The following is a 27,448-nucleotide window of genomic DNA, read 5'->3' as shown; positions in this document are numbered from 1 at the left end:
GCACTTTATTTGTTTTAAACTATTGTAGTGGCGTTCTGTACAAAAAGTGCACTTTAATTGAGTGTTGTTTTGATATGTCATCTTAGTGACATCATGCACAAAAGTGCACTTTATTTGTTTTAAACTATTGTAGTGGCGTTCTGTACAAAAAGTGCACTTTAATTGAATGTTGTTTTGATATGTCATCTTAGTGACATCATGCACAAAAGTGCACTTTATTTGTTTTAAACTATTGTAGTGGCGTTCTGTACAAAAAGTGCACTTTAATTTAGTGTTGTTTTGATATGTCATCTTAGTGACATCATGCACAAAAGTGCACTTTATTTGTTTTAAACTATTGTAGTGACGTTCTGTACAAAAAGTGCACTTTAATTTAGTGTTGTTTTGATATGTCATCTTAGTGACATCATGCACAAAAGTGCACTTTATTTGTTTTAAACTATTGTAGTGACGTTCTGTACAAAAAGTGCACTTTAATTTAGTGTTGTTTTGATATGTCATCTTAGTGACATGCACAAAAGTGCACTTTATTTGTTTTAAACTATTGTAGTGGCGTTCTGTACAAAAAGTGCACTTTAATTGAGTGTTGTTTTGATATGTCATCTTAGTGACATCATGCACAAAAGTGCACTTTATTTGTTTTAAACTATTGTAGTGACGTTCTGTACAAAAAGTGCACTTTAATTGAGTGTTGTTTTGATATGTCATCTTAGTGACATCATGCACAAAAGTGCACTTTATTTGTTTTAAACTATTGTAGTGGCGTTCTGTACAAAAAGTGCACTTTAATTGAGTGTTGTTTTGATATGTCATCTTAGTGACATCATGCACAAAAGTGCACTTTATTTGTTTTAAACTATTGTAGTGGCGTTCTGTACAAAAAGTGCACTTTAATTGAGTGTTGTTTTGATGTCATCTTAGTGACATCATGCACAAAAGTGCACTTTATTTGTTTTAAACTATTGTAGTGGCGTTCTGTACAAAAAGTGCACTTTAATTGAGTGTTGTTTTGATATGTCATCTTAGTGACATCATGCACAAAAGTGCACTTTATTTGTTTTAAACTATTGTAGTGGCGTTCTGTACAAAAAGTGCACTTTAATTGAGTGTTGTTTTGATATGTCATCTTAGTGACATCATGCACAAAAGTGCACTTTATTTGTTTTAAACTATTGTAGTGGCGTTCTGTACAAAAAGTGCACTTTAATTGAGTGTTGTTTTGATATGTCATCTTAGTGACATCATGCACAAAAGTGCACTTTATTTGTTTTAAACTATTGTAGTGGCGTTCTGTACAAAAAGTGCACTTTAATTGAGTGTTGTTTTGATATGTCATCTTAGTGACATCATGCACAAAAGTGCACTTTATTTGTTTTAAACTATTGTAGTGGCGTTCTGTACAAAAAGTGCACTTTAATTGAGTGTTGTTTTGATATGTCATCTTAGTGACATCATGCACAAAAGTGCACTTTATTTGTTTTAAACTATTGTAGTGGCGTTCTGTACAAAAAGTGCACTTTAATTGAGTGTTGTTTTGATATGTCATCTTAGTGACATGCACAAAAGTGCACTTTATTTGTTTTAAACTATTGTAGTGGCGTTCTGTACAAAAAGTGCACTTTAATTGAGTGTTGTTTTGATATGTCATCTTAGTGACATCATGCACAAAAGTGCACTTTATTTGTTTTAAACTATTGTACTGGCGTTCTGTACAAAAAGTGCACTTTAATTGAGTGTTGTTTTGATATGTCATCTTAGTGACATCATGCACAAAAGTGCACTTTATTTGTTTTAAACTATTGTAGTGGCGTTCTGTACAAAAAGTGCACTTTAATTGAGTGTTGTTTTGATATGTCATCTTAGTGACATCATGCACAAAAGTGCACTTTATTTGTTTTAAACTATTGTAGTGGCGTTCTGTACAAAAAGTGCACTTTAATTGAATGTTGTTTTGATATGTCATCTTAGTGACATCATGCACAAAAGTGCACTTTATTTGTTTTAAACTATTGTAGTGGCGTTCTGTACAAAAAGTGCACTTTAATTTAGTGTTGTTTTGATATGTCATCTTAGTGACATCATGCACAAAAGTGCACTTTATTTGTTTTAAACTATTGTAGTGACGTTCTGTACAAAAAGTGCACTTTAATTTAGTGTTGTTTTGATATGTCATCTTAGTGACATCATGCACAAAAGTGCACTTTATTTGTTTTAAACTATTGTAGTGACGTTCTGTACAAAAAGTGCACTTTAATTTAGTGTTGTTTTGATATGTCATCTTAGTGACATGCACAAAAGTGCACTTTATTTGTTTTAAACTATTGTAGTGGCGTTCTGTACAAAAAGTGCACTTTAATTGAGTGTTGTTTTGATATGTCATCTTAGTGACATCATGCACAAAAGTGCACTTTATTTGTTTTAAACTATTGTAGTGGCGTTCTGTACAAAAAGTGCACTTTAATTTAGTGTTGTTTTGATATGTCATCTTAGTGACATCATGCACAAAAGTGCACTTTATTTGTTTTAAACTATTGTAGTGGCGTTCTGTACAAAAAGTGCACTTTAATTGAGTGTTGTTTTGATATGTCATCTTAGTGACATCATGCACAAAATTGCACTTTATTTGTTTTAAACTATTGTAGTGGCGTTCTGTACAAAAAGTGCACTTTAATTGAGTGTTGTTTTGATATGTCATCTTAGTGACATCATGCACAAAAGTGCACTTTATTTGTTTTAAACTATTGTAGTGGCGTTCTGTACAAAAAGTGCACTTTAATTGAGTGTTGTTTTGATATGTCATCTTAGTGACATCATGCACAAAAGTGCACTTTATTTGTTTTAAACTATTGTAGTGGCGTTCTGTACAAAAAGTGCACTTTAATTGAGTGTTGTTTTGATATGTCATCTTAGTGACATCATGCACAAAAGTGCACTTTATTTGTTTTAAACTATTGTAGTGGCGTTCTGTACAAAAAGTGCACTTTAATTGAGTGTTGTTTTGATATGTCATCTTAGTGACATCATGCACAAAAGTGCACTTTATTTGTTTTAAACTATTGTAGTGGCGTTCTGTACAAAAAGTGCACTTTAATTGAGTGTTGTTTTGACATGTCATCTTAGTGACATCATGCACAAAAGTGCACTTTATTTGTTTTAAACTATTGTAGTGACGTTCTGTACAAAAAGTGCACTTTAATTGAGTGTTGTTTTGATATGTCATCTTAGTGACATCATGCACAAAAGTGCACTTTATTTGTTTTAAACTATTGTAGTGACGTTCTGTACAAAAAGTGCACTTTAATTTAGTGTTGTTTTGATATGTCATCTTAGTGACATCATGCACAAAAGTGCACTTTATTTGTTTTAAACTATTGTAGTGGCGTTCTGTACAAAAGGTGCACTTTAATTGAGTGTTGTTTTGATATGTCATCTTAGTGACATCATGCATAAAAGTGCACTTTATTTGTTTTAAACTATTGTAGTGGCGTTCTGTACAAAAAGTGCACTTTAATTTAGTGTTGTTTTGATATGTCATCTTAGTGACATCATGCACAAAAGTGCACTCATAGCTTGTTTTAAAATGTCTCTGACAATCTTGCGCTTTCTGTTTTGGAAATGACATGAATGTTTGTGCCACTGCTTAATAACTGTTTCATAAATACACTTTTAGTTGTGATTTCCCTCTCTGCATGAAAGTTTAAAAGTAGCATATATGAATGCAGTATGAAGAAGAATGTTTGAATGTAGACACATAGAATCATCATACTGCTGTCATTATATGCATCAAGTGTTCATTCAAGGCAAAATATGGAGATATATATGCTGTATCGTCACATGGACTAAAAATATGGAGATATTAATAAAAGGCCATATCGCCCAGCCCTATTTTGTTGTTTTAAGACTATTTTATGTAGGTTGTTTTAAAAAGCACTGAGCTGGATTGCTGTCCAAATTTGTTGTTTCCATTCAATGACAATATAGGTATTCTGATCTTTATTGTTTTATTTTTTAAGTTGTCGTTTAAAGCGGTGTAGAAATGTTGGCTTACTTTATGTACCAACACTAAAATTGACCCTACATTGATTACACAGAAAAGTACAAACTTATGCTCTGAGATCCAAGGATCAGATGTTGCTTTCTGTCCCTTCTGCTTGCACTAAATTGGGGGAAAAAACTTTTGTCTTTGCAGCTCCTTGTGCTTGGAACATGCAACACAGAAACTGGAAGTTGACTGATTTTTTTTTTTTTTCCCTCAAATGCTTTTAAATCTATTCTGGGAGCATTTGAAGCAGCCTGTAACGGTTTTAATTGATGTCCATCTTGTCATTTTACTGTGTAAAAAGTAGGGGTGTAACGATACACAACATTTTCGGTTCGGTACGTACCTCGGTTTAGAGGTCACGGTTCGGTTAATTTTTGGTACAGTAAGAAAACAACAAAATATAAATTTTTGGTTATTTATTTACCAAATTTGTAAACAATGGCTTTATCCTTTTAACATTGGGAACACTATAATAATTCTGCCCACGTTAATCCACATTAAACTGCCTCAAATTGTTGCTCAGGTTAAATAAAATGACAAAACTTTTCTTTTACATATAAAAAGTGCAACATTAAACAGTTTCAAGTCAACTCATCATGCTTCATTTATTACAGCATTTGGGAAGCCTGTAGTTGATTTTTATTATGTAAATGTTATATTTTTGTCAACATGTGATAGCAGGGACCCTGCCATTCAAAGCTTTTCTGTCCGTAAAACACACACACACACACACACACAGCAAATGAGCCATTACGCACAAAAGCTAATTAGCCTTCACCTCAAGCCAGAACTGCGAACAAGCAGAGCTGCAGATTAAGTTTCTAGAAGGTCAAAAGGCTCATAGTGATGTTAGTAGTAGTTGACTGGGAGGTGTTTATTATCATTTGGGGAGAGTACGCTGCCTTATGCTCACCTGTTAAACACCTATCTGCTCGATGCTGAAGCATTGACTACATGCACTCTGAATACACACTGCTGACTGGCTATTACCGCTATACATGTAACCAATCAGATGGTTGTGTGGGTGGAACAATGCTGGGTGCTGACACAGAGGCAGAAGAAGCAAAGCAGCTTGTTAAGACTTTAGCTTACAAACTCTTTCGGTACACCCCCGTACCGAAACGGTTCAATACAAATACACATACCGTTACATTCCTAGCAAAATGTCATTTCTATGTGTAATTCTGCTGCCTCTTGGCCAGGACTTCCTTGGAAAAATAATTTTTTAGTTTCAATGGGATTTTTTTTCCCGATAAAGGTAAACAAAAAAAAAACAATATATGTTGTAAAACTAGAAATACCTGTCAATATAATGCAGTTCAGGGCAGCACGGTGGTACAGGGGTTAGTGCATGTGCCTCACAATACGAAGGTCCTGAGTAGTCCTGGGTTCAATCCCGGGCTCGGGATCTTTCTGTGTGGAGTTTGCATGTCCTCCTCGTGACTGGGGGGTTCCCTGCGGGTACTCCGGCTTCCTCCCACCTCCAAAGACAGGCACCTGGGGATAGGCCCCTCCCACCTCCAAAGACATGCACTTGGGGATAAGCCCCTCCCACCTCCAAAGACATGCACCTGGGGATAAGCCCCTCCCACCTCCAAAGACGTGCACCTGGGGATAGGTTGATTGGCAACACTAAATGGTCACTAGTGTGTGAATGTTGTCTGTCTATCTGTGTTGGCCCTGCGATGAGGTGGTGGCTTGTCCAGGGTGTACCTCGCCTTCCACCCAATTGTAGCTGAGATAGGCGCCAGCGACCATGAAGGGGATAAGCGGTAGAAAATAGATGGATGGATGGATAATGCAGTTCAGCTCCTATGCAGCCTGAGGGATTGAAGGTCAATTCAAATGTCAGTTTTCAGCCTTGTCAGTTCCCGAAACAACATCTTACGGAAACTGACAAATTCCAAATGGGGAGCCACAGCACACACACTAAGATGTACTGCTTTGGCCTTGTGCTATTCCTCGGTGGAGTATGCATGTCCTGTATGGGAGAGATCAACCCATGCCAAGAAACCCGACCCAGTACTGAACAACATCTGCCTCATGATCACTGGTTGCTTGAAGCCTCCCAACCTGAACAACCTACGTCTCTTCGCTGGCATTGCGCCTGCAGACGTGAGACGGGAAGTTGCCAGCCGAGTAGAGTTCACAAAAGCTACCAGTGACAAACGCAACCTCCTCCATGGACGTGAACCCTCAGCCCAACGTCTGGAGTCAAGGAGAAGCTTCCTCAGCAATAAGCAGCCCCTACCAACATCTCAGGAAGAAACCAGACTCCAGCTATGGACACAAAGACAGGAGAAAGACCCCCCCCCTCCTATTGAGATGGAATCCCCCCTTCTGAGGACCTGCCCCCCCAGGTCTGAAACACCATGGGTCCAGTGGAAGACACTAAACCGCCTGAGAACAAGAACAGGGCGATCAAAAGCTGGTATGACCAGATGGAGCTACAAAACCGGTCCAACCACCTGCGAATGCGGAGAAGAGGACCACACGATGCAGCGCCGCCTTGCCTGTCCTCTGCTACCCAACCAGTGCAGCTTCAAAGATCTCGCAGAGTTCAACCACAATGCAAAAGACTGAGTAAAGAAATGGGAAACTGTCATATAACCACATGCTTCAAAGACACGAAAAGAAGAAGAAGCCTACCATGAATTGATTAAGGTGGACCCCGACTTAAACAAGTTGAAAAACTTATTGGGGTGTTACCATTTAGTGGTCAATTGTACGGAATATGTACTGTACTGTGCAATCTACTGATAAAAGTATCAATCAATCAATCAATCAAACCTTGTTGCTTACATGCAGTGATTTCTCCAGGTTCTCCGAACCTTTTGATGATATGATAGACCGTAGATCAGGGATAGGGAACCTAAAAGTTGCGTTAATGGTAAGAAGTTATTTATTTATTATTGGTTAGTGTGGGGCTTGCCCTCCTGGGGGTTCTTCAGACCCCCAAGCACCGACATGAGAGCCTGTTTCAGGGTTACAATATTGTTTTATTTTTCAATAAGTCTCTTAGTTGCTTTCCAGCAATTGTATTTCCAGCCCCAACCCAGTCTCTCCTCCTGGCTGCTGCTTATAACACATCGACAGGTGATTAGATAACAAGGCCCGGGTGGGCCATCTACGCACCTGTCACTGCAGGCCCGCCGGCCACGCCCCCTCCACAGTTAGCTTCAGAATAACAATGTTATTACAATGAATAAGAGACCTGTTATACTCTAGAAATGTTGGTCTTACTTAAAAATGCACGTGTTTAGTTGTGTTCAGTGTTAAAAAAAATATTATATGGCTCTTACGGCTTCCTCCCACTTCCAAAGACATGCACTTGGGGATAAGCCCCTCCCACCTCCAAAGACGTGCACCTGGGGATAGGTTGATTGGCAACACTAAATGGTCCCTAGTGTGTGAATGTTGTCTGTCTATCTGTGTTGGCCCTGCGATGAGGTGGTGGCTTGTCCAGGGTGCACCTCGACTTCCACCCAATTGTAGCTGAGATAGGCGCCAGCGACCATGAAGGGGATAAGAGGTAGAAAATAGATGGATGGATGGATAATGCAGTTCAGCTCCTATGCAGCCTGAGGGATTGAAGGTCAATTCAAATGTCAGTTTTCAGCCTTGTCAGTTCCCGAAACAACATCTTACGGAAACTGACAAATTCCAAATGGGGAGCCACAGCACACACACTAAGATGTACTGCTTTGGCGGTGGAGTATGCATGTCCTGTATGGGAGAGATCAACCCATGCCAAGAAACTCGACCCAGTACTGAACAACATCTGCCTCATGATCACTGGTTGCTTGAAGCCTCCCAACCTGAACAACCTACGTCTCTTCGCTGGCATTGCGCCTGCAGACGTGAGACGGGAAGTTGCCAGCCGAGTAGAGTTCACAAAAGCTACCAGTGACAAACGCAACCTCCTCCATGGACGTGAACCCTCAGCCCAACGTCTGGAGTCAAGGAGAAGCTTCCTCAGCAATAAGCAGCCCCTACCAACATCTCAGGAAGAAACCAGACTCCAGCTATGGACACAAAGACAGGAGAAAGACCCCCCCCCTCCTATTGAGATGGAATCCCCCCTTCTGAGGACCTGCCCCCCCAGGTCTGAAACACCATGGGTCCAGTGGAAGACACTAAACCGCCTGAGAACAAGAACAGGGCGATCAAAAGCTGGTATGACCAGATAGAGCTACAAAACCGGTCCAACCACCTGCGAATGCGGAGAAGAGGACCAGACGATGCAGCGCCGCCTTGCCTGTCCTCTGCTACCCAACCAGTGCAGCTTCAAAGATCTCGCAGAGTTCAACCACAATGCAAAAGACTGAGTAAAGAAATGGGAAACTGTCATATAACCACATGCTTCAAAGACACGAAAAGAAGAAGAAGCCTACCATGAATTGATTAAGGTGGACCCCGACTTAAACAAGTTGAAAAACTTATTGGGGTGTTACCATTTAGTGGTCAATTGTACGGAATATGTACTGTACTGTGCAATCTACTGATAAAAGTATCAATCAATCAATCAATCAAACCTCGTTGCTTACATGCAGTGATTTCTCCAGGTTCTCCGAACCTTTTGATGATATGATAGACCGTAGATCAGGGATAGGGAACCTAAAAGTTGCGTTAATGGTAAGAAGTTATTTATTTATTATTGGTTAGTGTGGGGCTTGCCCTCCTGGGGGTTCTTCAGAACCCCAAGCACCGACATGAGAGCCTGTTTCAGGGTTACAATATTGTTTTATTTTTCAATAAGTCTCTTAGTTGCTTTCCAGCAATTGTATTTCCAGCCCCAACCCAGTCTCTCCTCCTGGCTGCTGCTTATAACACATCGACAGGTGATTAGATAACAAGGCCCGGGTGGGCCATCCACGCACCTGTCGCTGCAGGCCCGCCGGCCACGCCCCCTCCACAGTTAGCTTCAGAATAACAATGTTATTACAAAGAATAAGAGACCTGTTATACTCTAGAAATGTTGGTCTTACTTAAAAATGCACGTGTTTAGTTGTGTTCAGTGTTAAAAAAAATATTATATGGCTCTTACGGAAATATATTTCAAAATATTTGGCTTTTTTGGCTCTCTCAGCCAAAAAGGTTCCCGACCCCTGCCGTAGATGGTGAAATCCCTAAATTCCTTGCAAGAGCTGGTTGAGAAATGTTGTTCTTAAACTGTTCGACAATTTGCTCAGGCATGTTTCACAAAGTGGTGACCCTAGCCCCATGTTTGTGTGAATGACTGAGCATTCCATGGATGTTGCTTTTTTACCCAATCATGGCACCCACCTGTTCCCAATTACCTGTGGGATGCTCCAAATAAGTGTTTGATGAACATTCCTCAACTTTTTCAGTCTTTTTTGCCACTTGTGCCAGCTTTGTTGAAACATTTCGCGAGCATCGAATTCCAAATGAGCTAATATTTGCAAAAAAATATCAAAGTTTACCAGTTTGAACGTTAAATAGCTTGGCGCAGTGGGGAGAGTGGCCGTGCGCAACCCGAGCGTCCCTGGTTCAATTCCCACCTAGTACCAACCTCGTCACGTCCGTTGTGTCCTGAGCAAGACACTTCACCCTTGCTCCTGATGGGCGCTGGTTGGCGCCTTGCATGGCAGCTCCCTCCATCAGTGTGTGAATGTGTGTGTGAATTGGTGAATGTGGAAGTAGTGTCAAAGCGCTTTGAGTACCTTGAAGGTAGAAAAGCGCTATACAAGTACAACCCATTTATCATTTATCTTTGTAGTCTAGTCAATTGAATATAAGTCGAAAAGGATTTGCAAATCATCCTATTCTGTTTTTATTTGACCATTTACCAAATGTGCCGACTTCACTGCTTTGGGTTTTGTTTATAGTGTGTTACGTTGAGAAAGCCATTATCTACATTTAGGTTAGAGAATGGATTCACACGTTTGATTCATACAACCTTATTATTGAACTTTGACAGCAAAATGGATTTTATCATAACTTTAAAAAGAAATCATCTTTGCAAAATATGAAAAATGATCACGGAGTCCCATATAATAATTGTTTAGGGCCCTGGTTGTGGCCCTAAACCAGAGCTGGGCAAATATCTTGACTCAGGAGGGTCACATTAAGAGACAAAATGTGTCTGGGGGCGGCAATGAGTGTGTGTTTATAAATGATATATACACATTTCACTGTAAAAATCTGCTGTACAGTATGTGTGATTGGGCCCACCTAAATAAAAACAAAAGGAATTTTACATTTTTTTTACTGAATGGGACACCCAAAATGTACATGAAAAGGTGGGATTTACAATATTAACTATGAACAATAAAAGACTGAAAATCAACAACATATGCACATCGCTCCTCTTTTATGTTGGATTTACATTATTGACTATGAACAATAAAAGACTGAATATTAACATATGAATGTCGCTCCTCTTTTACGTGGTATTTACAATACTAGCTATTAACAATAAAAGACTGAATATTAACAACATATGAACATTGCTGCTCTTTTACTTCTCAGACCAGCTCCTCCATGGACATATTTTACAATCAAGCAAAACACAACAATATAACAAACAAACAAGGGTAATAAACACCTACAATATGATATATTATCACTTTTATGCAGACATTTGTTGTCAAAATTTGCTTCCGCATCTGCTGTTACGTAGATCACCGTAATAAATCCTATAACACCCGAAAGTGCAGATTTCAACTAGAAATGTCCAATAATATCGGCCGATGATGCCTTAAAATGTAATATCAGAAATTAACGGTATCTGTTCAAAAAGTTAAATCAATGACTTTTTATAACGCTGTTGTATAGAGCGGTACATATCCGGTATAACACGGATATATACCCAGTCAGTAGTTCCTCTACCACACACAACACAGGAGTTGACGACTGCAGCTTGAGAGGTTTACTGGCGACACTTGATGACCTCATCAAACTGCCGTGAGCGAAGCATAACAAGAGTGTGTTGTTGCTGGTGCTGTAGCTCGCTCAATGACTAACTAACGTCACCATGTCTATGGTTTGGGATTATTTTAAAGTGTGTCTGATGGATAAAAAAAACTGGCAATTTGCAATGACTGTAAAAATTAGGTTATGGGAGGAGGAACCAAGACATCTTTCTTTAATACGAGCAATTAGATCTCCCACCTCTTCAAGAATCATAAGGAGATACACGATGAATACAAGTGGAAGATGGATGAAAAGCAAACACCGAAAGCAGCTTGCAGTGAACGGAGGTCCCCCGTCTCAAAGCAGTATTTCAGAAGCTCTGGCTGACTGCTGGGCCACTTCAAGCACTCACCACCAGCTTGCAGCACATTTGTGTTACTCATACAAATATGTTAGAGCAGGTCAGATTGAGCCTAGTTTATAATTTCCTGTTATACAGTAAGCCAGGCAGCCTACTAAAGGAGGACTATGTTATCGTTTACTTTATTACTCTAGAATAATCTGGACTGTTGTTGTTTTTGTAGCTGTTGTTTTGAGGCATGTTTAAAAAAAAATTAAGAATAATGCACTTTCTTAGACTTAGACTTTGAGAAAGTCAAAGTATGGTATTTCCCATAGTTCTGGTGGGCATCAGGATTATCTCAGGGAGAGCATGTCCCAAATTCCAAGCTGCTGTTTTGAGGCATGTTTAAAAAAAAAAAAATATTGCACTTTGTGACTTCAATAATAAATATGGCAGTGCCAGGTTGGCACAGTTTTCCATAACTTAATAGTTCTCTTATTTTGGAAAACCTTGTTACAGTGTTTAATGCATCCAGCGGGGCATCACAACAAAATGTTCATTCCACCACTGTATATATCGGTATCAGTTGATATCGGAATCGGTAATTAAGAGTTGGACCATATCGGATATGGGCAAAAAAAGCCATTATCGGACATCTCTAATTTCAACCATTGAAATAATTTCTATAGTTCAAAAACAGCACTGCACATCATAATGGCACCCATACTTTTGATGTTAAAGGTCTAAAAAAATCATGGGTCGGATTGAAAATCTTAATGGGCCGCATGTGACCCTCGGGCCCTACTTTTCTTAGGTCTGCCCTAAACAATGTAGTGTTTGCGCCACAATGCATTGCTGTGAAACCAAACAGCTCGCCGCTGCTTGGTTGCCATGTAAACAACAACGTAGCGGTCGGAGACGATGTTGCCACACACACACACACACACACACACACACGCTCCCCCTGTATATCAGATGACTTTTTTTTTCCTTTGGCCATGGTGAAAGAGATAAAATATCAACAGTGAGTAATATATCTCCAATGTTGGACCACACATAAGAGCGCAAGCCTGTTGACGCCTGAGGCTTTGACTCGACCCCAAAAGTGTCCTCCCCGGAGCCACAGCGTCTTCATCTGGCTGCAACATTTTCAGTAATCACACTGCAAAGCTCTCCTCTTTAACTGCCGCACGCTGCACTTAATGACGGCCTTCAAAAGCTGCTGTCAGTGCACTCGCCAGATTAGTTCACTTAAGTGCAGAAGTGTTCCAAACAACTTTGGAGACATATACTCCCCCTACTAAAAAAAATTAGATGACTTTGCACTTTTATGATGTTTTTTTTTCTATTGAAGAGGCTCACTGTAAATATTTTTATTGTATATCAGTTTGCAGGCTTAGTTGAACAGTAACACCGTATTTCACTGTGAAATAAAAGGTAAATACTGTGAAATTTTAGGGTAATTCAGTACATTTCAATTACAGTATTTTACTGTGGAAAAAACGCTTAAATGTCGTGAAATCCTGTAAATGATGCCACAAACTAAAAAACGTTGGGTTAAAAAAATAACCCATATGCTGGTTCAGAAACTCAACATTTTGGGGTTAATTTTTTCAACCCAACTTTTGCGTTGAATTATTTTACCAAAAAGTTGAGTTACGATAACTTAATGTTGGGTTATTTCCACAACCCAACTATTGGGTTAAATGGGTTAACCCAACATTGAGTCAGCATAACTCAATGTTGGGTGATTGTAAATAATGTTAATGAGCTTAAACCCATAATAAAATTCCCTTTAAAAAAAAAAAGTAAGTTTTTAATAAAAAAATAAAAATATGTGTTACTTGTTGAAAAACAACCCAAAAATGATTCATCATTTTGAAAACCCAGAAATGGAGTTACTTTTATAACCCCAAAAAATTGATTACTGTTCATAAAAATAACTCCAAAATGTAACCCAACACTAGCAACTCATAAATTGGGTTGTCAAAATAACCCAACATTTTCTAGTGTGCAGGTAAAAATTCCATCTAATGTACCGAAATATTGTCTGATAAAAATTTTAAAAAGTATGTGCCATTGTTGTCCATTTGTGTCAAACAAGAAAAGGACAAACCCCTTGTTTGAGTTATTTTAACTCAACATTTTGGGTTAATTTTTTCAACCCAACTTTTGCATTGAATTATTTAACCAAAAAGTTGAGTTACGATAACTTAATGTTGGGTTATTCCACAACCCAACTATTGGGTTGAATTATTTAACCCAACATTGAGTCAGCATAACTCAATGTTGCGTGATTGTAAATAATGTTAATAATAAAATTCCCTTAATAAAAAGTAACTTTTTAATAAAAATGAAAAAATGTGTTACTTGTTGAAAAACAACCCAAAAATGATTCATTATTTTGAAAACCCAGAAATGGAGTTACTCTTATAACCCGAAAAATGTATTACTGTTCATAAAAATAACTCCAAAATGTAACCCAACACTGGCAACTCATAAATTGGGTTGTCAAAATAACCCAACATTTTCTAGTGTGCAGGTAAAAATTCCATCTAATGTACCGAAATATTGTCTGATGAAAATGTTAAAAAGTATGTGCCATTGTTGTCTATTTGTGTAAAACAAGAAAAGGACAAACCCCTTGTTTGAGTTATTTTAACTCAACATTTTGGGTTAATTTTTTCAACCCAACTTTGCGTTGAATTATTTAACCAAAAAGTTGAGTTACCATAACTTAATGTTGTGTTATTCCCCAACCCAACTATTGGGTTTTTCACGGTCCTGCCTAACGTAAGATGTGCCGTCTTTATGTTCATAATAAAAATAATGATAATTTAAAATGCTGTTCATTTTAATGGCGTCTCAAAGTGCTGCACACTAAAAGATGCTGGGTTATTTTCTAATAACCCAATTTATGAGTTGCTAGTGTTGAGTTCAATTATAGTTCTTTTTATGAATAGCAATCAATTTTTTGGGTTATGAGGGTATTATTTTAACTCCATTTTTGGGTTATTTTCAGCAAGTAACACTTTTTTGGGTAAAAGGCGCTTTTTTTAATTAAAAAGTTACTTTTTTCTTGAAGGTAATTTTATTATGGGTTAATTTCATTAACATTATTTAAAAACCCAGTTTCCATATGAGTTGGGAAATTGTGTTAGATGTAAATATAAACAGAATACAATGATTTGCAAATCATTTTCAAGCCATATTCAGTTGAATATGCTACAAAAACAACATATTTCATGTTCAAACTCATAAACTTTTTTTTGCAAATAATAATTAACTTAGAATTTCATGGCTGCAACACATGCCAAAGTAGTTGGGAAAGGGCATGTTCACCACTGTGTTACATCACCTTTTCTTTTAACAACACTCAATAAACGTTTGGGAACTGAGGAAACTAATTGTTGAAGCTTTGAAAGTGGAATTCTTTCCTATTCTTGTTTTATGTAGAGCTTCAGTCCTTCAACAGTCCGGGGTCTCCGCTGTCCTATTTTACGCTTCATAATGCGCCACACATTTTCCATGGGAGACATGTCTGGACTGCAGGCGGGCCAGGAAAGTACCTGCACTCTTTTTTTTACGAAGCCACACTGTTGTAACTCGTGGCTTGGCATTGTCTTGCTGAAATAAGCAGGGGCGTCCATGATAGCGTTGCTTGGATGACACCATATGTTGCTCCAAAACCTGTATGGACCATTCAGCATTAATGGTCCCTTCACAGATGTGTAAGTTACCCATGCCTTGGGCACTAATGCACCCCCATACCATCACACATGCTGGCTTTTACACTTTGCTTTGATAACAATCCGGATGGTTATTTTCCTCTTTGTTCCGGAGGACACCACGCCCACAGTTTCCAAATATAATTTAAAATGTGGACTCGTCAGACCACAGAACACCTTTTCACTTTGCATCAGTCCATCTTAGATGAGCTCGGGCCCAGCCCAGCCTGCGGCGTTTCTGGGTGTTGTTGATAAATGCGATTTGCTTTGCCTAGTAGAGTTTTAACTTGCACTTACAGATGTAGTGACCAACTGTAGTTACTGACAGTGGTTTTATGAAGTGTTCCTGAGTCCATGTGGTGATATCATTTACACATTGATGTCGGTTTTTGATGCCTGAGGGATCAAAGGTCCGTAATATCATCGCTTACGTGCAGTGATTTCTCCAGATTCTCTGAACCTTTTGATGATATTATGGAGTGTAGATGTTGTAATCCCTAAATGTCTTGCAATTGCACTTTGAGAAAGGTTGTTCTTAAACTGTTTGACTATTTGCTCACGCAGTTGTGGACAAAGGGGTGTACCTCGCCCCATCCTTTCTTGTGAAAGACTGAGCATTTTTTGGGAAGCTGTTTTTATACCCAATCATGGCACCCATCTGTTCCCAATTAGCCTGCACACCTGTGGGATGTTCCAAATAAGTGTTTGATGAGCATTCCTCAACTTTATCAGTATTTATTGCCACCTTTCCCAACTTCTTTGTCACGTGTTGCTGGCATCAAATTCTAAAGTTAATGATTATTTGTTTATGAGTTTGAACATCAAATATGTTGTCTTTGTAGCATATTCAACTGAATATGGCTTGAGAAGGATTTGCAAATCATTGTATTCTGTTTATATTTACATCTAACACAATTTCCCAACTCATATGGAAACGGGGTTTGTACAATCAGCCAACATTGAGTTATCATAACTCAACTTTTTGGTCAAATAATTCAACGCAAAATTTGGGCTGAAAAAAAATAACCCAAAACATTGAGTTAAAATAACTCAAATAAGTGAGTTGTCTATTTCTGATCCAGCAGTTGGGTTAAAATTGGGTTATTTTTTCAACCCAACATTTTTAAGTGTGAAAAGAGTGGAGAGGAGACAATTAAAATGTGATTAAAAAGGAAGAGTACAAAGTAGGATAACCTATTTGGGACTTTTCAAAAATATGAACTGTTTTTTGGTTATTTTTTCAAAGAGTAACACATTTTTGGGTTAAAAGGCTTTTTTTTTTTTCCATCAAAATGGTACTTTTTTTCTTGAAGGGAATTAATTAATCTCGTTAAGATTATTTACAAAAACACATCTTAAGTACATGAAAATACTGGAGCATGCTGTATAGAAATATGAGCATACACGGCAATTTTTGTAAAAAAAAAAAAAAATGACACTCATATTTTGCTTTTGAGTATATTTTATCCATCCATCCATTTTCTCTTGCTTGTCCCTTTTGGGGGGGGGGGGGGGGGGGGGAGAGCGGGGTCTTGCTGCAGCCTAAGTCAGCGGCAATGGAATAAAAATAATTTTGGTCAGTAGGACAAACCAGCAGTAAAATGTATCATGTTTACCAACTATTGGGTCAAGGAGAGCTAAATTGTGCGAGCCAATAGTTGGGTTTGGAATAACCCAACATCGTAGTGAGCGTAACTCAGCTTTTGTGTTAAATCAATTCAACCCAATACTTGGGTTAATAATTAACTTACATTGAGGTAGCATAGCTCAACTTTTTGAATAGAATAGAATATATATTTATTGTCATTGTACATCGTGCAACGAAATTGTAAGCAAAACTATCCATCCATCCATCCATTTTCTACCGCTTATTCCCTTTCGGGGTCGCGGGGGGCGCTGGCGCCTATCTCAGCTACAATCGGGCGGAAGGCAGGGTACACCCTGGACAAGTCGCCCCCTCATCACAGGGCCAACACAGATAGACAGACAACATTCACACACTAGAGCCAATTTAGTGTTGCCAATCAACCTATCCCCAGGTGCATGTCTTTGGAAGTGGGAGGGGCCTATCCCCAGGTGCATGTCTTTGGAGGTGGGAGGGGCCTATCCCCAGGTGCATGTCTTTGGAGGTGGGAGGGGCCTATCCCCAGGTGCATGTCTTCGGAGGTGGGAGGGGCCTATCCCCAGGTGCATGTCTTTGGAGGAGGGAGGAAGCCGGAGTACCCGGAGGGAACCCACGCAGTCACGGGGAGAACATGCAAACTCCACACAGAAAGATCCCAAGCCTGGATTTGAACCCAGGACTGCAGGAACTTCGTATTGTGAGGCAGACGCACTAACCCCTCTGCCACCGTGAAGCCCTGTTTATATATATATAAGCAAAACTAATTTAGTGTAAATTCATAATAACACATAAGAATATAGAAAAATAGATCAAAATTAGGGATGCACCGAAATGAAAATTTGTGGCCGAAGGCCGAATGCCGAATAATGAATGCAGTTTTTCCCCCAAAAATTTATATTGCATAAATAGCCTAGAATAAATATTTACATGTTTTTCAAATAAAGTAATTTTTTTTATTGAATATTGACATTTTTTTTTAATATTCCAGTAGCCTTTGCTTTTCACAAAAAGCACAAAGTTTTTCATTTATATTAGGCCTTCAAACAAAACATGCATTCCAAAAAAAATAAATAAAGTGCATTAAAGTGGATAAACCCACAACAAATGAATGATTGTCCTTTTGGCAAAAGTCTGCTTAGCCACAGTAGATATGCTAATAATGTAAACAGAAGGCTCAAGTAAATCTCAATTAAGTGTGTGCTTGTAACCTCATACACTTATACAGGTAGCCTACACAACAGGCTAATAATGTAAACAGAGGCCCCACTAAATCTCAATAAGTGTGTGCTTGTAACCTCATACACTTATACAGGTAGCCTACACAACAGGCTAATAATGTAAACAGAGGCCCCACTAAATCTCAATAAGTGTGTGCTTGTAACCTCATACACTTATACAGGTACACAACATATCCCAACGTCACCGCGTCAAATAATTGCGTCACACGCCACTATTCGGCCTTGTTTTTAACTCATTCCACCGAAGGCCGAATGTGGCTTTTTTTGCCATATTCGGCCGAATATATTCGGTTACCGATTAATCGGTGCATCCCTAATACTAATGCATAAAAATCCCAAGCACACAGCTCACATGCACAGTCATTATTGTCTTGTGTTTTGGTGAAATAAATCAATGCAAAAGTTGGGTTGAAGAAAGTTAACCCAAAATGTTGATTTTAAAATAACTCAAGTAAGTGGTCGATTCTTTTCTGAACCTGCAGTTGGGTTAAAATTTGGGTTATTTTTTTAACCCAACATTTTTAAGTGCGTATAGAGTGGAGAGGAGACGATTAAAATGTGATTAAAAAGGAAGAGTACAAAGTGGGGTATAACAACATCAATAATGTTAAAGGATAACCCTTTTTTAGCAAAATGTTGTTTTTAAATTTGGTTTAAAAACAATTGCTATTTAATATTGCACCGACAAAACTGTTTACTGAATGTCAATCATTGAGAAATGCTGATAATGGAGAGTTTGTAGGTTTTGCAAATATATTTAGTTGAACTTGACAGTTAAAATCCCATTGGACCATCATACTTCTACACACTCACACATGCACTTCTACACACTCACACATGCACTTCTACACACTCACGTGCACTTCTACACACTCACACATGCACTTCTACACACTCACATGCACTTCTACACACTCACATGCACTTCTACACACTCACACATGCACTTCTACACACTCACATGCACTTCTACACACTCACATGCACTTCTACACACTCACACATGCACTTCTACACACTCACATGCACTTCTACACACACACATGCACTTCTACACACACACACACACATGCACTTCTACACTCACACATGCACTTCTACACACGCACATGCACTTCTACACACTCACATGCACTTCTACACACTCACATGCACTTCTACACACTCACACATGCACTTCTACACACTCACATGCACTTCTACACACTCACACATGCACTTCTACACACACACATGCACTTCTACACACTCGCATGCACTTCTACACACACACATGCACTTCTACACACTCACATACACTTCTACACACTCACACGTGCACTTCTACACACTCACATGCACTTCTACACACACACATGCACTTCTACACACTCACATACACTTCTACACACTCACACATGCACTTCTACACACTCACATGCACTTCTACACACTCACACATGCACTTCTACACACTCACATATGCACTTCTACACACTCGCATGCACTTCTACACACTCGCATGCACTTCTACACACGCACATGCACTTCTACACACGCACATGCACTTCTACACACTCACATGCACTTCTACACACTCACACATGCACTTCTACACACTCACATGCACTTCTACACACTCGCATGCACTTCTACACACGCACATGCACTTCTACACACTCACACATGCACTTCTACACACTCACATGCACTTCTACACACACACATGCACTTCTACACACACACATGCACTTCTACACACTCACATGCACTTCTACACACTCACATGCACTTCTACACACTCACACATGCACTTCTACACACTCACATGCACTTCTACACACTCACACACGCACTTCTACACACTCACATGCACTTCTACACACTCACATGCACTTCCACACACTCACACATGCACTTCTACACACACACATGCACTTCTACACACACACATGCACTTCTACACACACACGTGCACTTCTACACACTCACGTGCACTTCTACACACTCACGTGCACTTCTACACACTCACGTGCACTTCTACACGCTCACGTGCACTTCTACACGCTCACGTGCACTTCTACACACTCACGTGCACTTCTACGCGCTCACGTGCACTTCTACACGCTCACGTGCACTTCTACACGCTCACGTGCACTTCTACACGCTCACGTGCACTTCTACACGCTCACGTGCACTTCTACACGCTCACGTGCACTTCTACACACTCACATGCACTTCTACACACTCACACATGCACTTCTACACACACACATGCACTTCTACACACTCACACATGCACTTCTACACACGCACATGCACTTCTACACACTCACGTGCACTTCTACACACTCACGTGCACTTCTACACACTCACATGCACTTCTACACACTCACATGCACTTCTACACACTCACACATGCACTTCTACACACTCACACATGCACTTCTACACACTCACATGCACTTCTACACACTCACGTGCACTTCTACACACACACATGCACTTCTACACACTCACATGCACTTCTACACACTCACATGCACTTCTACACACTCACATGCACTTCTACACACACACATGCACTTCTACACACTCACGTGCACTTCTACACACTCACATGCACTTCTACACACTCACGTGCACTTCTACACGCTCACGTGCACTTATACACACTCACGTGCACTTCTACACACTCACGTGCACATCTACGCACTCACGTGCACTTCTATGCGCTCACGTGCACTTCTACACGCTCACGTGCACTTCTACACGCTCACGTGCACTTCTACACGCTCACGTGCACTTCTACACGCTCACGTGCACTTTTACAAGCTCACGTGCACTTCTACACACTCACGTGCACTTCTACACACTCACATGCACTTCTACACACTCACGTGCACTTCTACACGCTCACGTGCACTTCTACACACTCACATGCACACTTCAGGAGAGAAGTGCACTTGGCTTTAACGACTCAAGGTTTACAGTATGGACATTATTAGGAAAATACCGCAGATATTGTACATATGCATCCATGCTGCTCTGGCTCAGCATCAGCAGGAGATCCAGAACAGACCATGAATTGATGAAGGTGGACCCCGACTTAAACAAGTTGAAAAACTTATTGGGGTGTTAGCATTTAGTGGTCAATTGTAGGGAATATGTACTGTACTGTGCAATCTACTAATAAAAGTTTCAATCAATCAATCAAGCAAGCAAGATGGATGAATATTCTTGGGCGTCAAGGATCCTCAGGAAGTGATCACTAGGTCACCTCCTGAGGATCTCGCCGCCATTAAACACTTAAAAAAAGAAGAAGAAAGTTACAATGTCATGGCTTGACCAGATGCAAAATCCAAAAATAAAATTAACAAAATTAAAAAGGCAAGTACTCTGTGACAAAACCATATCAAAAGTGACACAACAAAGTAATTGCAGTGTGGGAACAATATAACAATAACAATAATAAAAAAAGGGATCAAACTACAAAGAGGATAAGACAACTTTTTTTTCTTTCCATTTTCTTTTCTTCTTTCCTTTCCCAAAGGGGGTGAAAAAATGTCGAAGTTACGATTCAATACATGTCAGTGAAGTGTGGGATATCAACAATAATTGAAGTATAATTGTTTGTATGATTGGTGCAAAGGTTTAATTAACAGGTGTGCAAGGATACTTCACATGTCTTTACTGTAAATATTGAACATTCTTTATGTTGTGTGTTTATTATATGTTGTGCAAAGGAAATGTCCTTTTTAGGAAGCTCATCTTGTATTTGACATTGTTTGTAGTCATCAACTTCAGCCTAAACCCTCTCGCTCTGCAACATTTTCAGTTTATCAAGTGTTTATGTAAAACTGTTTGTTTATTTTGTTGACTACTGACCGAAGGAATAATAAACTAAGGACTAAGTATTGTAGTTTTCAAAGAAAAATATTTATATGTGTTTTTTAAAGTCACGCAATTCCGATTGAAAAAAAAAAAAAGAAAATGATTTATGTAAGGCGTACGTGAGATTTAAAAAAAAAATATTCTAAAAATAGCAACAATTCAAAAATCCTTAATAAATATATTTATTGAATAATACTTCAACAAAATATGAATGTAGGTTCATAAAGTGTGAAAAGAAATACAACAATGCAATATTCAGTGTTGACAGCTAGATTTTTTGTGGACATGTTCCATAAATATTGATGTTAAAGATTTCTGTTTTTGTGAAGAAATGTTTAGAAGTAAGTTGATGAATCCAGATGGATCTCTATTACAATCCCCAAAGAGGGCTCTTTAAGTTGATGATTACTTCTATGTGGAGAAATCTGCATTTATGAATTTTTTGTTATTTTTTAATCTTTTTTCCAAATAGTTGAAGAAAGACCACTAGAAATGAGCAATATTTTGCACTGTTATACAATTTAATAAATCAGAAAGTGATGACATAGTGTTGTATTTTACTTCTTTATCTCTTTTTTTCAACCAAAAATGCTTTGCTCTGATTAGGGCAGGCGTGTCCAAAGTGCGGCCCGAGGGCCATTTGTGGCCCCCAGCTAATTTGTTGATGGCCCCTGGCTCATTCTAAAAAATACTATAATAAAAATTTCAAACATAAAAAAGTGTAATAAAAGAGTAAACAGTGACATGTAACAATAAAAAGCTGCAATGTTGAGAGTAATAACACAAAGCTGCTATGCGGACTGTGTTTGACCTGCTGAAGCCTCCAATTACTTCACTGGAACTATTTCACTTTCAAATATTTTGGGGGGATAATATTGCATATTTTGTGTGAACCACTTTTTTTTTTTTTTTTTCACAAAAAGGGCATCAAACAAACAAAAAAGTATGAAAAAACTTATAAAAAAAAATTTAATCAAGAGATCTACAGACTTAAGCGTTAAAAGTAAAAAATATATAAATATACATTTGGCTTATTTTTAACACTTATTATTTTTTTATTGTTATGAATTATTGACCTATTTAGGGTTTCAATTACTTCACGTCAAATATTCCACTTTGAAATTTTTTGGGGGGAAATGTTGCATAGTTTGTGTGTTTGTCATATCAAGAAGTGTTTTGACATGAAGGCCATAATCATAAAAAACTAAATTTGAAAAAATGTTATAACAACAGACAGATCTTGAGATTCAAGCATTAAATGAAAAAAAATAATCATTTATGACTTATTTCTAACATTTTTATGACTGAGACCCTTCTGGAGACTGGGGACCAAACTTGAGGAAAGTCATAAAGGTGAAAAACAACAACCATAGTATGGCTTTTTAAAAAAGAAAAATATCAAAATGTTCCTCGCATACTTTGATTTTTCAGTCTGCAGCCCTCAGTGGAAAAAGTTTGGACACCCCTGGATTAGGGGGTACTTGAGTTAAAAACATGTTGACAGGGGGTACATCACTGGAGAACCACTGATCTAAATATTTGATGTCTGTCTTTTACCTTCTCTTTCTTTATCATGGAGACATAAATGGTCACTTTTCTACCTTCAAAGCGCTAGTTCCACATTCACACACATTCACACACACATTCACACACATTCACACACACATTCACACACACATTCACACACACATTCACACACGCATTCACACACATTCACACACACATTCACACACACATTCACACACACACATTCACACACACACATTCACACACATTCACACACGCATTCACACACACACACATTCACACACACATTCACACACATGCACACACACATGCACACACACACATTCACACACACATTCACACACACATTCACTCACACAATCACACACACTTTCACGAACACATTCAGACACACATTCGCACACACAATCATACACACTTAAACGAAGACATTCACACACACAATCACACACACATTCACGAACACATTCACACACACAATCACACACGCATTCGCACACGCATTCACACACACAATCACACACACATTCACACACACAATCACACACACTTTCACGAACACATTCACACACACAATCACACACATTCACACACACATATTAACAAACACAATCACACACGCATTCACACACATTCACACACACATGCACACACACACATTCACACACACATTCACTCACACATTCACTCACACAATCACACACACTTTCACGAACACATTCAGACACACATTCGCACACACAATCATACACACTTAAACGAAGACATTCACACACACATTCACACACACAATCACACACACATGCACACACACAATCACACACACATTCACACACGCATTCGCACACGCATTCACACACACAATCACACACACTTTCACGAACACATTCACACACACAATACACACACATTCACACACACACATTCACACACACATTCACACACACACATTAACAAACACAATCACACACGCATTCACACACATTCACACACACATTCACACACACGCATTCACACACACAATCACACACACTTTCACGAACACATTCACACACACAATCACACACACATTCACACACACACATTAACAAACACAATCACACACACATTCACACACATTCACACACACAATCACACACACTTTCACGAACACATTCACACACACAATCACACACACATTCACACACACAATCACACACACTTTCACGAACACATTCACACACACAATCACACACATTCACACACACATATTAACAAACACAATCACACACGCATTCACACACATTCACACACACATGCACACACACACATTCACTCACACATTCACTCACACAATCACACACACTTTCACGAACACATTCAGACACACATTCGCACACACAATCATACACACTTAAACGAAGACATTCACACACACATTCACACACACAATCACACACACATGCACACACACAATCACACACACATTCACACACGCATTCGCACACGCATTCACACACACAATCACACACACTTTCACGAACACATTCACACACACAATACACACACATTCACACACACACATTCACACACACATTCACACACACACATTAACAAACACAATCACACACGCATTCACACACATTCACACACACATTCACACACACGCATTCACACACACAATCACACACACTTTCACGAACACATTCACACACACAATCACACACACATTCACACACACACATTAACAAACACAATCACACACACATTCACACACAATCACACACACTTTCACGAACACATTCACACACACAATCACACACACATTCACACACACACATTCACACACACACATTAACAAACACAATCACACACGCATTCACACACATTCACACACACAATCACACACACTTTCATGAACACATTCACACACACAATCACACACACACATTCACACACACACATTAACAAACACAATCACACACGCATTCACACACATTCACACACACATTCACACACACGCATTCACACATTCAGGATGTGGCGAGGTTGGTAGAAGTTGGGGATCGAACCGGGAACCGGCACACGCCGTGCCCATAGATCTACTCTCTTATTTTATCTTGCATGTACTGTAATATTGTACATGTTAATTGTTATATATTATATAAAAGTAACATATATACTGTATATATAAAATATAAACATTACATATATGTTATATTTGATAAATACGGTGAATGTTTATTCTACTTCACAGCTGCATGATCCTTTCCGTCCTTTAGTGTGGATCATTGCACTTTGTCTTAAGTCTTCTCATTTTACTTATTTCACTTCAATAAAAATACAACTTCTCATTTCACATTTTACTCGTTCAAGCATAATATATATTTTTTCCGAGCGAGAGAAGCGGGGTTTTCACCGTAGGTCGGCGGTGTTCCGCGCACGCACTCACCGGCGTAGCAGGCCAGCATGCCGGCGTCCGGCGGCGTCTTGCAGGCGGGCCTGGAGTGCAGGTAGAGCGGGTACTTGTTGGCGAAGGAGCCCTCGGCCTCCGCGCCGTCCAGCGCCTGGAAGGGACTAGCCCGGGACTTGTCTGCGTATTGTCCCTTGGGTCCCCCGAAGCCGGCGTTGAAAGTCCTGAAGGTGTCGGCCTGCTGCTCCCTGGCGGCCGCGGCCGGCGGACTGAAGTAAGAATCCATGGCCGTCATGTCGCAGTAAGACACGCATGTATCCGCGTTCATGCCCGCAAACTTAAATGTTCCCCCCAGAAGGAAAGAATCCGGCCTTTATTGCCTCCTCCTTCAACTTTGACGCACGGCGCGCGCAGGACGCACCAACACGCGCATCTGGGATTGTTTAAAAAGTCAACAAAAAGAGGAGAGAGAAAAATATTTTTTGGGGGAAAAAGTGTTCTCCAGGCTGAGCAAATAGTAGAAGTGAAGGTGAAGAGATGCTGAGTAGTCAGGAGAGAAAGTGAGAATGTCCCCGCAGTGTCAGCCGCTGACTATTAGGCAGCAGGTGGGAGGACAAACTCCCGGGGGGGGGGGGGGGGGGGGGCTACTTCTCTTCTTTTTTCTGGGGTTCTCAAAAGAAAAACAACACATGACATTAATTCAATTATGGGACGTCAGCATCAGCTTTAAAACAAATCCTCTTTGTCCTGCGCACTTGAAGAAATAATACAATGTCTCCATTAGACATGTTTCCTTTTTTTTTTCAAAATAAAGGCGTCCAACTCTTTTTCAGTTATTGCGGTAAGAGGCTGCAGATCTTTGTGTGTCCCACGGTTCTATTCAATATCGATTCTTGGGGTCTCGATTTGATTATAAATCGATTTTTTTTCGATTCAACACGATTCTCACTTCAAAAATGCTATTTTCCCGATTGAAAAGGATTGTGTATTCATTCAATACATAGATTTCAGCAGGATCTACCCCAGTCTGCTCACATGCTAGCAGAGTAGTAAATTAAAAAAAAAAAAACTTTTATAATTGTAAAGGACAATGTTTGATCAACTGATTGCAATAATGTAAATTAGTTTGAACTATTAAACGAACCAAAAATAAGACTTATTTTATCTTTGTGAAAACATTGGACACAGTGTGTTGTCCAGCTTATGAGATGCCATGCAAGTGTAAGCCACTTTTTTATTATTTTTATAAATGTCTAATGATAATGTCAATGAGGGATTTTTAATCACTGCTATGCTGAAATGATAACTAATATTGATACTGTTGTTGATAACATTCACTACTTTTGGTTTGTTCTGTGTGGTGTTTGTGTCTCCTCTCAATTGCTCTGTTTATTGCAGTTCTGAGTGTTGCGGGCTCAGCTTCGCTTTTGGAGTTGGATTGCATTGTTATGGTATTGCTGTGTCGTGGTTTGTTGGATTGATTAAAAAAAAAATTAAAAATCGATTTAAAAAAAAAAAGAGAATCGATTCTGGATCACACAACGTATTTGATTCGATTCATATTCTAATCAATTTTCCCTATTGCAGTGCATTCACAGTATCAATCATTGGTCAATGGCCTAATATTTCACAATTAGTTTGCTTATGAATCAGGTTGACAAACACATATTTCATCCTCTGGGAAATAATTATTTTATGAGCAAAAACTATAACTATAAAAACTATAACGTGCATCTTAATACATTTTATTACCAATCATATGAATATTTACGTCTCATCTTTACACACCTCCGCCCTTTGAAATG

The 27,448-nt window shown here is 39.0% G+C and overlaps 1 protein-coding gene across 1 annotated transcript in view; it reads right to left on the bottom strand.

Moving 5' to 3' along the window:
- Window positions 1–26,202, bottom strand: part of LOC133562859 (homeobox protein aristaless-like 4) — a 105,882-nt gene extending 79,680 nt beyond the window's left edge. The window contains exon 1 of the mRNA XM_061916663.1: window positions 25,683–26,202. Within this exon, the coding sequence (XP_061772647.1) occupies window positions 25,683–25,971 (289 nt within the window). The 5' untranslated portion in view covers window positions 25,972–26,202. The remainder of the gene's footprint in view (window positions 1–25,682) is intronic.
- Window positions 26,203–27,448: the final 1,246 nt, after the last annotated feature.

This window comes from Nerophis ophidion, linkage group LG12 (assembly GCF_033978795.1).
Source record: "Nerophis ophidion isolate RoL-2023_Sa linkage group LG12, RoL_Noph_v1.0, whole genome shotgun sequence".
NCBI lineage: Eukaryota > Metazoa > Chordata > Actinopteri > Syngnathiformes > Syngnathidae > Nerophis > Nerophis ophidion.
This window is presented reverse-complemented; position numbering and strand designations above follow the sequence as displayed.